The sequence below is a fragment of the Chanos chanos genome, chromosome 3 (assembly GCF_902362185.1).
Source record: "Chanos chanos chromosome 3, fChaCha1.1, whole genome shotgun sequence".
NCBI classification, from domain to species: Eukaryota; Metazoa; Chordata; class Actinopteri; order Gonorynchiformes; family Chanidae; genus Chanos; species Chanos chanos.
Window position 1 is genome coordinate 135,001 of NC_044497.1, and position 15,000 is coordinate 150,000.

Here is a 15,000-nt window from a genome sequence, read left to right on the forward strand (position 1 = left end):
TCATGATTTTTATTCCAAAAACAAGTTTATGTTTGTGTGTGTGTGCATGCTTGTGTGTCCACATGTGTATGGGTTCTTGTGCGGCTGTGTGTGTGTGTCCATGTGTGTGACAGACTGGAGGAGATTGGAGCAGAGGCCAGTAAGGAGTACACTTTAGAGAAAACCCTGGAAAAGATGAAAAATGAATGGGCTGAGCAACGCTTAGGGTTCACACAGTACAGAGACACGGTAATGAACACACTCAGTACAGAGACACAGTAATGACCACACTCAGTACACAGACACAGTAATGACCACACTCAGTACACAGACACAGAAATGACCACACTCAGTACAGAGACACAGAAATGACCACACTCAGTACAGAGACACAGTAATGACCACACTCAGTACACAGACACAGTAATGACCACACTCAGTACACAGATGTGGTAATGACCACACTCAGTACAGAGACACAGTAATGACCACACTCAGTACACAGACACAGTAATGACCACACTCAGTACACAGACACAGTAATGACCACACTCAGTACACAGACACAGTAATGACCACACTCAGTACACAGACACGGTAATGACCACACTCAGTACAGAGACACAGTAATGACCACACTCAGTACACAGACACCTTAATGACCACACTCAGTACATAGACACAGTAATGACCACACTCAGTACACAGACACAGTAATGACCACACTCAGTACAGAGACACAGTAATGACCACACTCAGTACACAGACACAGTAATGAACACACTCAGTACAGAGACATGGTAATGACCACACTCAGTACAGAGACATGTGGAAACGAACACACACATAAACACAGTATACAAATGTACAGTAAAAAAAACTACACGCAGAAGCACACACACACACAATATACAAATATACAATATACAATGAAAAATACATGCAAACACACATGCATGTACGCTCAATGAAAACACATCTGTTGTGCATAAGTATACTGTGTAGTATAGTGACATCCAGACAGTGTGTGTGTGTGCGTGTGTGTGTGTTGTGAGTGCACATGTTGGATATCTGCGTAGTATCTATAGTTTATGAAACAATGTGTAAATTCAGTAAGTTCAGTGTATGATGTGTGTGTGTGTGTGCGTGTGTGTGTGTGTGTGCGTGTGTGTGTGTGTCTGTGTGTGTGTCTGTGTGTGTGTGTGTGTGTGTGTGTGTGTGTGTGTGTGTGTGTGTGTGTGTGTGTGTGTGTGTGCGTGTGTGTGTGTGTCTGTGTGTGTGCGTGCGTGTGTGTGTGTGCGTGTGCGTGTGTGTGTGTGTGTGTGTGTGTGCGCGTGTGTGTGTGTGTGCGTGTGTGTGTGTGTGTGCGTGTGTGTGTGTGTGTGCGCGTGTGTGTGTGTGTCTGTGTGTGTGTGTGTGTGTGTGTGTGTGTGTGTGTGTGTGTGTGTGTGTGTGTGTGAAGGGGACCTGTATAGTGTCTGCGGTTGATGATATCCAGGTCCTGTTGGATGATCACATCATAAAGACTCAAACCATGAGAGGATCTCCTTTCATCAGACCCATTGAGACTGAGTGCAAGGTAATACACACACACCCATCTTTTTTTAAAATATTCCTTTCATAAAATATTTCTTTCATAAAATATTCCTTTACTTATCCTGGTTTTATTTGTTGCTCATTTGGTTTGAAATCATAATCAGAAGGAACAAATTATTCTCAGTTTATTACTGAGATTAGAACACATCAGACCCCTGCTCAGTGCCACAGACTTTCACTGTATGCAGTCAAATGTGTTTTTCACATCTGTGTTTTCACCCCAGTTTTCTCCCAGTTTGGCATGTCTGGTTCCCGTACCCTCACCCCCCAACCCCTGACACCAACAGAGCTCTGGTATCAGACAGGCTGGTCTGAGTACTGAGTTATACTCTTATACTGCCAAACAGCTCATAACTGTTTACTTATAACGTCCCCATTTCATCCTCAGATTCTGACGTTTTTTCACCATTAAACTAGAGCCCATGAAATGGTTAGTAATGGTTATGTACATGTTTTTCTGTCTCTTTCTTTCCCTCTCAACCCCCTCATTCTCTCCTTTCCTCTCTCTATCTCTTCTCTCTCCTCTCTTTCTCTCCCTGTAGGATTGGGAAGACAAACTACTGATGATGCAGGATATTTTGGAGGCCATGTTGAAGTGCCAGGCCACATGGCTGTACCTGGAGCCCATCTTCAGTTCTGATGACATTATCACCCAGATGCCTGAGGAGGGACGCAAGTTTGCTGTTGTGGACAGTTATTGGAAGGATATCATCACAGAGACGGTGTGTGTGTGTGCGTGTGTGTGTGTCTGTGCGCATGCGCACATCAGGCAGGAGTTTAATCGTATACCTGCACATTAACAGGTGATAGACTCCATCTGTATGTGTTAACAAAACATTAAAAGATTTTTAAATATATTTTAGAGTTCTTATATGTATTTTAATGTATTTATGTATATGCTTAGACATTTCTGTAACTCCTCTCAAAACAAAAGTATTTTGTTGAGACAGAATGAAAAATACACACAAATAGTTGTATATACATATTTAAATCCATGTGTATGTATTCATTCATTCAAATATAACCTATATACATGTAAGAATATAGCTAAAAAACAAACAGAAATTTTTCAAAACAAATCTCTCTTCTGTGAGTGATAATGAATCATTTCTTACTATCAGTCATTCTGGGTCATCAGAACAAAACCCCTTAATTGGTTTGACCATAATACATACACATACTAATATATTACTGTGTGTGTGTGTGTATGTGTAAAGCTTAAAGACACACGTGTGTTGGTGGCCACAAGTCAGCCCAACATGCTTGGTCGACTGCGAGAGGCCAACGTGTTTCTGGAAGACATTCAGCGTGGCCTCAACACATACTTGGAGAAAAAGAGACTTTTTTTCCCCAGGTGAGTTACAGACTTCATAGCATGTTTACTAGACAAGCCATGCAGTATGCAGTACATTACTGGTGATTTAAAACATTTAAAAATAGACCAAAATACAGTTGTTCTTAAAGATACAACAAAGCAAATTCTACACAGTCAAAGAAACCACACCATCAAAGACAGCACAGTCAATACACCATACAGTCAAAGACACCACACAGTCACAGATACCACACAGTCACAGACACCACACAGTCACAGATACCACACAGTCACAGATACTACACAGTCACAGATACTACACAGTCACAGATACCACACAGTCACCGATACCACACAGTCACAGATACCACACAGCCAAAGATACCACACAGTCACAGATACCACACAGCCAAAGATACCACACAGCCAAAGATACTACACAGTCACAGATACCACACAGCCAAAGATACCATACAGTCACAGATAACACACAGTCACAGATACTACACAGTCACGGATACCACACAGTCACAGATGCCACACAGTCACAGATGCCACACAGCCAAAGATACCACACAGTCACAGATATCATACAGTCACAGATACTACACAGTCACAGATACCACACAGTCAAAGATACCACACAGTCACAGATACCATACAGTCACAGATACCACACAGTCACAGATACCACACAGTCACAGATACCACACAGTCACAGATACCATACAGTCACAGATACTACACAGTCACAGATACCACACAGTCACAGATACCACACAGTCACGGATACCACACAGTCACAGATACCACACAGCCAAAGATACCACACAGTCACAGATACCACACAGTCACAGATACCACACAGTTACAGATACCACACAGCCAAAGATACCACTCAGCCAAAGATACCACACAGCCAAAGATACTACACAGTCACAGATACCACACAGTCACAGATACCACACAGCCAAAGATACCACTCAGCCAAAGATACCACACAGCCAAAGATACCACACAGTCACAGATACCACACAGTCACAGATACCACACAGTCACAGATACTACACAGTCACAGATACTACACAGTTACAGATACCATACAGTCACAGATACCACACAGTCACAGATACCACACAGTTACAGATACCACACAGCCAAAGATACTACACAGTCACAGATACCACACAGCCAAAGATACTACACAGTCACAGATACCACACAGTCACAGATACCACACAGCCAAAGATACCACACAGCCAAAGATACTACACAGTCACAGATACCACACAGTCACAGATACTACACAGTCACAGATACTACACAGTCACAGATACCACTCAGCCAAAGATACCACACAGCCAAAGATACCACACAGTCACAGATACCACACAGTCACAGATACTACACAGTCACAGATACTACACAGTCACAGATACTACACAGTCACAGATACCACACAGTCACAGATACCACACAGCCAAAGATACCACTCAGCCAAAGATACCACACAGCCAAAGATACCACACAGTCACAGATACCACACAGTCACAGATACTACACAGTCACAGATACTACACAGTCACAGATACTACACAGTCACAGATACCACACAGTCACAGATACCACACAGCCAAAGATACTACACAGTCACAGATACCACACAGCCAAAGATACTACACAGTCACAGATACCACACAGTCACAGATACCACACAGCCAAAGATACCACACAGCCAAAGATACTACACAGTCACAGATACCACACAGTCACAGATACTACACAGTCACAGATACCACACAGTCACAGATACCACACAGTCACAGATACCATACAGTCACAGATACCATACAGTCACAGATACCACACAGCCAAAGATACCACTCAGCCAAAGATACTACACAGTCACAGATACCACACAGTCACAGATACTACACAGTCAAAGATACCACACAGCCAAAGATACCACACAGTCACAGATACCACACAGTCACAGATACCACACAGCCAAAGATACCACACAGCCAAAGATACCACACAGCCAAAGATAATACACAGTCACAGATACCACACAGCCAAAGATACCACACAGCCAAAGATACCACTCAGCCAAAGATACCACACAGCCAAAGATACCACACAGCCAAAGATACCACTCAGCCAAAGATACCACACAGTCACAGATACCACACAGCCAAAGATACCACACAGCCAAAGATACCACACAGCCAAAGATACCACACAGCCAAAGATACCACTCAGCCAAAGATACCACACAGCCAAAGATACTACTCAGCCAAAGATACCACTCAGCCAAAGATACCACACAGCCAAAGATACTACACAGTCACAGATACTACACAGCCAAAGATACCACACAGTCACAGATACCACACAGTCACAGATACCACACAGTCACAGATACCACACAGTCACAGATACTACACAGTCACAGATACCACTCAGCCAAAGATACCACACAGTCACAGATACCACACAGTCACAGATACCACACAGCCAAAGATACTACACAGCCAAAGATACCACACAGTCACAGATACCACACAGTCACAGATACCACACAGTCACAGATACCACACAGTCACAGATACCACTCAGCCAAAGATACCACACAGTCACAGATACCACACAGCCAAAGATACCACACAGCCAAAGATACCACACAGCCAAAGATACTACTCAGCCAAAGATACCACTCAGCCAAAGATACCACACAGCCAAAGATACTACACAGTCACAGATACTACACAGCCAAAGATACCACACAGTCACAGATACCACACAGTCACAGATACCACACAGTCACAGATACCACACAGTCACCGATACCACACAGTCACAGATACCACACAGTCACCGATACCACACAGTCACAGATACCACACAGCCACAGATACCACACAGTCACAGATACTACACAGTCACAGATACCACACAGTCACAGATACCACACAGTCACAGATACCACACAGTCACCGATACCACACAGTCACAGATACCACACAGCCACAGATACCACACAGTCACAGATACTACACAGTCACAGATACTACACAGTCACAGATACTACACAGTCACAGATACTACACAGTCACCGATACCACACAGCCAAAGATACCACACAGTCACCGATACCACACAGCCAAAGATACCACACAGTCACAGATACCACACAGCCAAAGATACCACACAGTCACAGATACTACACAGTTACAGATACTACACAGTTACAGATACCATGCAGTCACAGATACCACACAGTCACCGATACCACAGTCACAGATACCACACAGCCAAAGATACCACACAGCCAAAGATACCACACAGCCAAAGATACCACACAGTCACAGATACCACACAGCCAAAGATACCACACAGCCAAAGATACTACACAGTCACAGATACTACACAGTTACAGATACCATGCAGTCACAGATACCACACAGTCACCGATACCACAGTCACAGATACCACACAGCCAAAGATACCACACAGTCACAGATACCACACAGTCACAGATACCACACAGCCAAAGATACCACACAGCCAAAGATACTACACAGTCACAGATACTACACAGTTACAGATACCATGCAGTCACAGATACCACACAGTCACCGATACCACAGTCACAGATACCACACAGCCTTAGTCTCTCAGTGCCATTGTAGGGAGCTCCAAAAGACATCATTTGGCTGCAGCAATGTGTCTGTCACTCTGTAGACCTATTACAGTATTATTATTATTACAGTAAGTTACACTGGAGGATATTGTACCATTGTAATTGCATGTTGAGCTTTTTAACGGTTTCTCATTTTTACGACTCTCTAACCTCCCATTTCTCTCTCTCACACTCTAACCCTAACCCTAACCTTACCTCCCATTTCTCTCTCTCACACTCTCTCATTTCTTTCCCTCCCCCTCTCCCTTTACTTTCTCTCTCCAGATTTTTTTTTCTGTCTAATGATGAGTTGTTAGAGATTTTGTCAGAGACAAAGGATCCATTGCGTGTGCAGCCCCATCTGAAGAAGTGTTTTGAGGGGATCGCCAGACTGGAGTTCAGCCCTGATCTGGAGATTACAGGCATGGTCAGCTCTGAAAAAGAGACTGTACCATTTATTGACATCATCTGCCCTTCAAAAGCAAAGGTACTGAATGTGTGAGTGTGTGTGTATTATTGTGTTGGTATGTGTGTGTGTGTGTGTATGTATGTGTGTGTAATATAGATAGATAGATAGCTAGATAGGTATAGATATATGCACACTATATATATATATGTGTGTGTGTGTGTGTGTGTGTATAGAGAGAGAGACAGAGAGAGATGGAGAGAGGGATAAGAAATAAGATATATACATAAACTATATATATATATATGTGTGTGTGTGTGTGTGTGTATGTATGTATGTATATGTGTATATATATATATGTATGTGTGTGTGTGTGTGTGTATATACGTGTATCTAATGTTTTACTGTATTGTAGAGTATGGTATATGCATGTGTATGTGTAATGTTTTACTGTATTGTAGAGCATGGTATATGCATGTGTATGTGTAATGTTTTACTGTATTGTAGAGCATGGTATATGCATGTGTATGTGTACTGTTTTACTGTATTGTAGAGCATGGTATATGCATGTGTATGTGCAATGTTTTACTGTATTGTAGAGCATGGTATATGCATGTGTATGTGTAATGGTTTACTGTATTGTAAGGTATGGTATATATGTGACTGTGTCTAATGTCTCGCTGCACTGCAGGGTATGGTAGAGAAATGGTTGGCACAAGTTGAACAGATGATGCTCAGCAGCATAAGACATGTCATACACAAAGGAGTGCAAGAGTACCCTCTGGTATGCACACACACACGCACACACACACACACACACTCACACACACGCATACACACACACGCATACACACACACACACACACACGCATACACACACAAGCACACACACGCATACACACACACGCATACACACACACACACACACACACGCATACACACACACACGCATACACACACACACACGCACACACACGCACACACATGCATACACACACACACACACGCACACACATGCATACACACACACACGCACACACGCATACACACACACACGCGTACAAACACACACATGCATACACACATGCGCAACACATAAACTCTCATTCACCCATATGCACACGTCTTATTATTGGAATGTGTTATGTATGATGTCAAAGGAGAGAACAGGACTAAATAGAGGGAACAGGGCTAAACCATGGAAACAGGGCTAACAAGGTAAACTGGGAAACAATGCTAACTTGGTATCAAGGAAGAAGGCAAACGGGACAACTAGGAAAACAAGGCATCAATGAAACAAGGAACAGGTCATGGCTCATCATGTCCAGCTAGTGTAAGACTTCACAAGGGTACACCGGAAAACACAGGGGTATATGTAAACACATAGAGGGAACAAACAGAGAACAGCTGCACACAATATTTGGGGGTGGTTAGACAACCAGATTCAACTTGGTTCTGATTGGCCACGACGGAAAGGTAGGGACAGAGACCTGACAGTGCCTCCCACCCCTCAAGTGGGGCTCCTAGCACACGACGACATCAAACTCCCACTTGGGGAAAACAAGAGCCTCAGGAAGACTGGAACAACCAGGAAACCAATCTGGAGCACCAGGAAATCCTAAAGGCAGCATTGGGGACCTCAGAGGAACTGGAGATGGTGCCAGAGACCATGTAGGTATTTAAGGCATCGAGACTGGAGGTACAGGTGGCCGCTGGAATGGAGCACTTTGTGGCGCTGGCAAGGACCTCGGTAACTGGACTGGACACATCAGAGGTGGAGCCACCGACAGGACTGGAGGGACCCAAGTTGGAGCAACCAGTGGGACAGGAGATGAAAGGACTTGTGATTGCAGGCCTGGGGGCAAGAACAGCAGCTGAGATGTATCTTCAGGCGGGGCTGGCGAAGACCTGGCCGGCAGGGCTGGAGGAGCAGGAGGCCTAGGCAGACCAGGCCACAAGCTAAGTGACTGGACTGGAGGCTGAGGTGGAACAGGAAGCTGGAGCAGAGGGTCTGGAGACTCAGGTAGTGCTGCAGTCAGGAGCTAGAGCCGCAGATGTCCCTGGTATGGGAACTGATGCCTCAGCAGTGATGGATACAGGGACTTTAGCTTTAGAGGCAACAGGAAACAGGAGTGGGGCCTCAGGTGCTGCTGTGGACTGAGGGGCTGGAGCTTCATGAACCAATGCTGGACCCTCAGTGGCAACAGGAACAGGGATTAGAACTTCAGTTGCCACTGCAGGAAGGGGGCCACAGGTGCAGTTGTGACTGACACTAAGGTAGAAGCTGAGGCCTCAGAGGTGACATGCAGTGGTATCTCAGAGGCAATGGCAACTGGATCTGGAGGCATAAATGCAGCTGGCACAGGAACAGGAACTCGGGCCCTCAGAGGAACGGGAACTTGGGCTAGGACTGGAGACTCAGAAACAGGCACTGGAGCAATGGCAGCAGCAATAAGGGTGGAGACAGGAGCTGCAGCAAATGAGTAGGAGCCTTAGAAGAACCTGGGACAGGAGCTAGAGCTGCAGGTTCAGAAGCCAGTGGTACCAGGGACTGATACAGGGCCGTGGGAGGCAGCAGGAACAGGCTTGGTTACAGAGAAAATGTGATATGACGTCTTCCACATCCTCATGGAGACTCTTCAGTCTCTGAAGGAGACTGTGGCAGGATCTATGTGGAATTGTACCTCACCAGGAAAGAGAAAGTGAAGTTCTTGAAATTGCACACTGCATCCACTTGGGGGTGAAGACTTCTGTCACAAACTGAGAAAGAGGCTGAATGCAACTGCAGGCAGTCTTTATTGAAATCCAAATCGTTTTCTTAATCGTAGTCAATCAACAGGCAGGGTCTGGTGCACAATAAACTGGCTACTGGAGGCTAGGCAAGATCAAAGTCAAGAACAGGCCAAGGTTAGGGTTAGGGTCAGGGTTAGGGTTAGGGTCAAGGTTAGGGTTAGGGTCAGTACACTGGATATCAAAAGAGAAAACAGGGCTAAATAGAGGGAACGGGGCTAACTGGGAACAGGGCTGGCAAGGCTAACTGGGAACAGGGCTGACAGAGTAACAAGGAACAAGGCATACAGGAGAAAAAGGGAAACAAGGCAACACTGAGGAAAAGGAACAGGTCAGAGCTCAGTACATACAGATAGTGTAAGACTTCACAAGGGCACACTGGAAAACACAGGGGTATATGTTAACACATAGGGGGAGCAAACTGCACACAGCAGATTCAACCTGGCTCTGAATAGCCAGGAGACAGGGAGGTAGGGACAATGACAGAGACCTGACAGTTTATGTGTGTTCATGTGTATTTTATGTGTATTTACGTTTGTTTGTTTGTATATGTGTGTTTGTGTGTTTTATTTCTATTTATGTGTGCCTGTTAATGTTTGTTTATATTTGTTTATGTGTTTTTTGTGTGATTCTGTGTATTTATGTGTGTTTGTTTATGTTTGTTTACGTGTGTTTATATGTTTTAATGTATATTTATTTGTATTTATGCCTGTTTGTTTATGTCTGTTTATGTATATTTATTTGTATTTATGCCTGTTTGTTTATGTCTGTCTATGTATATTTATTTGTATTTATGCCTGTTTGTTTATGTCTGTTTATGTGTATTTATTTGTATTTATGCCTGTTTGTTTATGTCTGTTTATGTGTATTTATTTGTATTTATGCTTGTTTGTTTATGTCTGTTTATGTGTATTTATTTGTATTTATGCTTGTTTGTTTATGTCTGTTTATGTGTATTTATTTGTATTTATGCCTGTTTGTTTATGTTTGGTTATATGTATTTATGCCTGTTTATGTGTGTTTGTGTATATGTATTTATGCCTGTTTGTTCATGTTTGTTAATGTGTATTTATGCCTGTTTGTTTATGTGTATTTATAGGTAGATAGATGGATACTTTCTTTATTGTCCCTTTCTCAAGGACATTTGCTGCCACAGTCTGCACAGAGGCTCACTTAAACCCATAGGTTACATAAATACATATGCACATAAATACGTAAACACAAACATTTAACCATTATGCCTGGTTATGTCTGTTTAGGTCTGTGTATGTGTATTTATGTCTTTGGTCTCAGGTCCCCAGGCAGAGGTGGGTTCTACAGTGGCCCGGTCAGGTAGTGATTTGTGCTTCATCCATCTACTGGACCAGTGAAGTATCTCATGCTATAGAAACCAGTACACTACCTGTAAGTACACATATATACACTGTGTGTGTGTGTGTGTGTGTGTGTGCGTGTGTGTGCGTATAATGCGTGCACAATTTACAAAATGTGAACAGACCAAATGTGTGCATAAATCATTTTGAAAGAGAGCAGGTTAGGGTTAGGGTTAGGGTTAGTTAGGGTTAGGGTTAGGGTTAGGGCTGACTTTGGTAGACGAGCTTTGTAAGAGCAGATACAATGCAAATGTGCTGTTTGAGGGTGACTACTGGGTTGTTAGCTTTTTGATATTGCATTTTTGCAGCATTTTAGAGGGGGCAGACGCCTTCCCTGCTATTCCCATACACGCTTACTCTGTAGCAGCAGGGCTCTTACAGGTCATGAGGTCACTATCGAGATGTTTTCTTGACTGAACCTACAAAACATACATGAGGACCAGTCAAATGTTTGGACCTCTGACCCGGTGGAACAGGTTAGAGTGTGTGAGTGTGTGGGTATAATGTGGGTTTGTGTGTTTTAAAGGCATATGCAGACCAGTTGAATGCTCAGATTGCTGAGATTGTGGAGCTGGTGAGGGGGAGGCTGCCTGGAGGAGCTAGGATGACTCTGGGAGCTCTGACTGTCATAGACGTCCATGGTAATCTCACAGTTAGTCTGACTGTCTGTCCAGTGGTCATTCATGGTATATATTCACGGTTGAATATGCTTCACAGAGAGTAGTCATCATGTTGAAATGTTACATACCTTGTTTTGAATTAAAATATCAAAATATTGTAAATTATTAAATATTAAAACAGACACTGCAAATCTGAAACAATCCCATTGAAGAGCTTGAATTTAGTTGGAAAAAAAAACTGAAAATTAATCCTGTGTGATTCCAGGATTCCATATATGTGCAAAATTTTGAAAGTTCAGGATCACTCCATCTGTGTGACAACTGAGAGATAACATATGTAATTTTGAAATTTGGAAGTGAGTCTGTTAAAGGAATAAATTTGAAATCTGTTCTCTAAGTTGAAATATGATATATGTATAGTTTACCTCTCAGTATTTCACACATAACACACTCCCTGAGGTCTTCAAAAGTAACATGGGAACATATCTGAACTTAATTCATTCTTTACTGTGCCAGGTAAGTCCCAGTAAATTAAAAATGTAAAATCAATCAAAGTTTATTTTCCCAGGGCCGCCCAAGTGAGACTGCACCCTCACTTACAGGTGAAATTGGTCAACAAAGTGCACAGATGCATAACTAAAATCCGTAACAAAAAATAAGAAGAATCTATTTAAATATATATATATATAACTCAAAACCATATAACATGAGTCATAAAACAGAAGAGATGATAGTTAAGATACAGAACAGCAGAGACCCAAACAACTAAAAGCACATGGACAACACATGTACAATGTTCAGTTAGTTGGGTATGTGAAATACATTTGAATTGACAATAGCAGATACTGAATAAGTGCAGTTTTTGAAAATCATTCCAGTTATTTGCACCTGGGGGTGGATAAAAGACCCTGATAACTGTAATTTTATTGTCACTTCCTAAATGTGCACTTAGAGCAGAGGTTTATAGTGTATGGGAAAAGAGGAGGAGTCTGACACACTAGGGGAACATGTGTTCCTATAGCAACACCTCTCATTTCCCTTTTACTCCTGTATGCAGTATGACCAACAGCCAGCCCCAACTGCTCTAAGCAATGCTGTGTGAGGAGAGAGGAAACAGACTCTCTCCCACCGTTAGGACAGAGGGAGGGCTCACTTCAGACATGTGGATGGACAAATTACTGCTTTGTTACTTTATTCAGAGGTTTGGAAGAAATGTATGATGTTGATGATGGGGAGAAGAGCCTGCCAAAATACACATGATGCAGTTGCCTTCATGTAGAGTCTACCAGGTAGAGCAGGAAGAGCACTCATACTCACTCATACACTCATACTCACTCATACAGTCATACTCACTCATACACTCATGCTCACTCATACACTCATGCTCACTCATACACTCATACTCACTCATACTCACTCATACACTCATACTCACTCATACATTCTTACTCACTCATACATTCATGCTCACTCACACTCATACTCACTCATACACTCATACTCACTCATACACTCATACTCACTCATACATTCTTACTCACTCATACACTCATACTCACTCATACACTCATACTCACTCATACAGTCATGCTCACTCATACACTCATAGTCACTCATGTACTCATAGTCACTCATACAGTCATACTCACTCATACAGTCATACTCACTCATACAGTCATACTCACTCATACATTCATACTCACTCATACACTCATACTCACTCATACACTCATGCTCACTCATACACTCATGCTCACTCATACACTCATACTCACTCATACACTCATACTCACTCATACACTCATACTCACTCATACACTCATACTCACTCATACAGTCATACTCACTCATACAGTCATACTCACTCATACATTCATACTCACTCATACACTCATACTCACTCATACACTCATGCTCACTCATACACTCATACTCACTCATACACTCATACTCACTCATACACTCATAGTCACTCATGCACTCATACTCACTCATACAGTCATACTCACTCATACACTCATACTCACTCATACACTCATGCTCACTCATACACTCATACTCACTCATATACTCATACTCACTCATACACTCATACTCACTCATACACTCATGCTCACTCATACACTCATGCTCGCTCATATACTCACACTCACTCATACACTCATACACTCATGCTCACTCATACTCACTCATACACTCATACTCACTCATACACTCATGCTCATTCATGCACTCATACTCACTCATACACTCACACTCACTCATACACTTATACTCACTCATACACTCATGCTCACTCATACACTCATACTCACTCATACAGTCATACTCACTCATACACTCATGCTCATTCATGCACTCATGCTCGCTCATACAAAAAATGGATAAATCATTGTGATCAGAAGAATAGAATACTGAAATAGAAGTGGTAAGATAGTGGTAAGAAGCAGCTACTCGATCCACACCACGTTCTCTCAACCAGACACTGAGGGAGTGTGCTCATGACTAATACAGCTACAGCCCAGTTCAGATTTATTCCTCCAACTTAATACAGACTGGATGTGTGTAGACCAGTGGGAACAGCAAAGAAATGGCCTGTGGACACAATATTAGCAGAGAATGTATTTAATGTCATGATCATGTGACTAATCCGCAGCTTTGTGCGATATGTGAGATCAAGCACAAGGCGCGGGAAGACCTCAGTGTGACTCTCTAGATGGACAGTTGGTATGAGTTCTTATTTTTGTTTTGAGTGTTTTCACAGAGTGCGATGTGGCATGTGAACTGACCTGGGATGGATGTGTGTGTTGTGTTTCTGTAGCTCGGGATGTGGTGTGTAAGCTGGCCCATGAGAGTGTGTGTTCTCTGAATGATTTCAAGTGGATCTCCCAGTTGCGTTATTACTGGGAGGATGGTGACGTACTGGTGCGCATGATCACTACTGATGTTAAGTATGGATACGAATACCTCGGGAATTCACCCAGACTAGTGATCACCCCACTTACTGACCGCTGTTACAGGTATACACACATACGCACACATTTACGCGTACTCATACATATACATTTACACACACACACACACACGTACACACACACACACACACACACCCCCTTACCACACACAAACCCACACAGTAATACACGTACACACACATACACACACACTGGTTACATAATTCATAGTTGTGCAGTAAAATAAGCGTTTCTGGACCCATGCTGATTCATTGCTGTTTTAAC

General features: G+C 42.9%; 1 protein-coding gene across 1 annotated transcript in view; it reads left to right on the top strand.

Moving 5' to 3' along the window:
• The window catches only part of dnah3 (dynein axonemal heavy chain 3), a 108,760-nt gene that overhangs the window by 49,859 nt on the left and 43,901 nt on the right, over positions 1–15,000 (top strand). Inside the window, exons 19-27 of the mRNA XM_030770142.1 lie at positions 114–228; positions 1,442–1,558; positions 2,118–2,297; positions 2,793–2,929; positions 6,858–7,059; positions 7,670–7,762; positions 11,062–11,172; positions 11,668–11,782; positions 14,583–14,781. Coding sequence (XP_030626002.1) covers positions 114–228; positions 1,442–1,558; positions 2,118–2,297; positions 2,793–2,929; positions 6,858–7,059; positions 7,670–7,762; positions 11,062–11,172; positions 11,668–11,782; positions 14,583–14,781 — 1,269 coding nt within the window. The remainder of the gene's footprint in view (positions 1–113; positions 229–1,441; positions 1,559–2,117; positions 2,298–2,792; positions 2,930–6,857; positions 7,060–7,669; positions 7,763–11,061; positions 11,173–11,667; positions 11,783–14,582; positions 14,782–15,000) is intronic.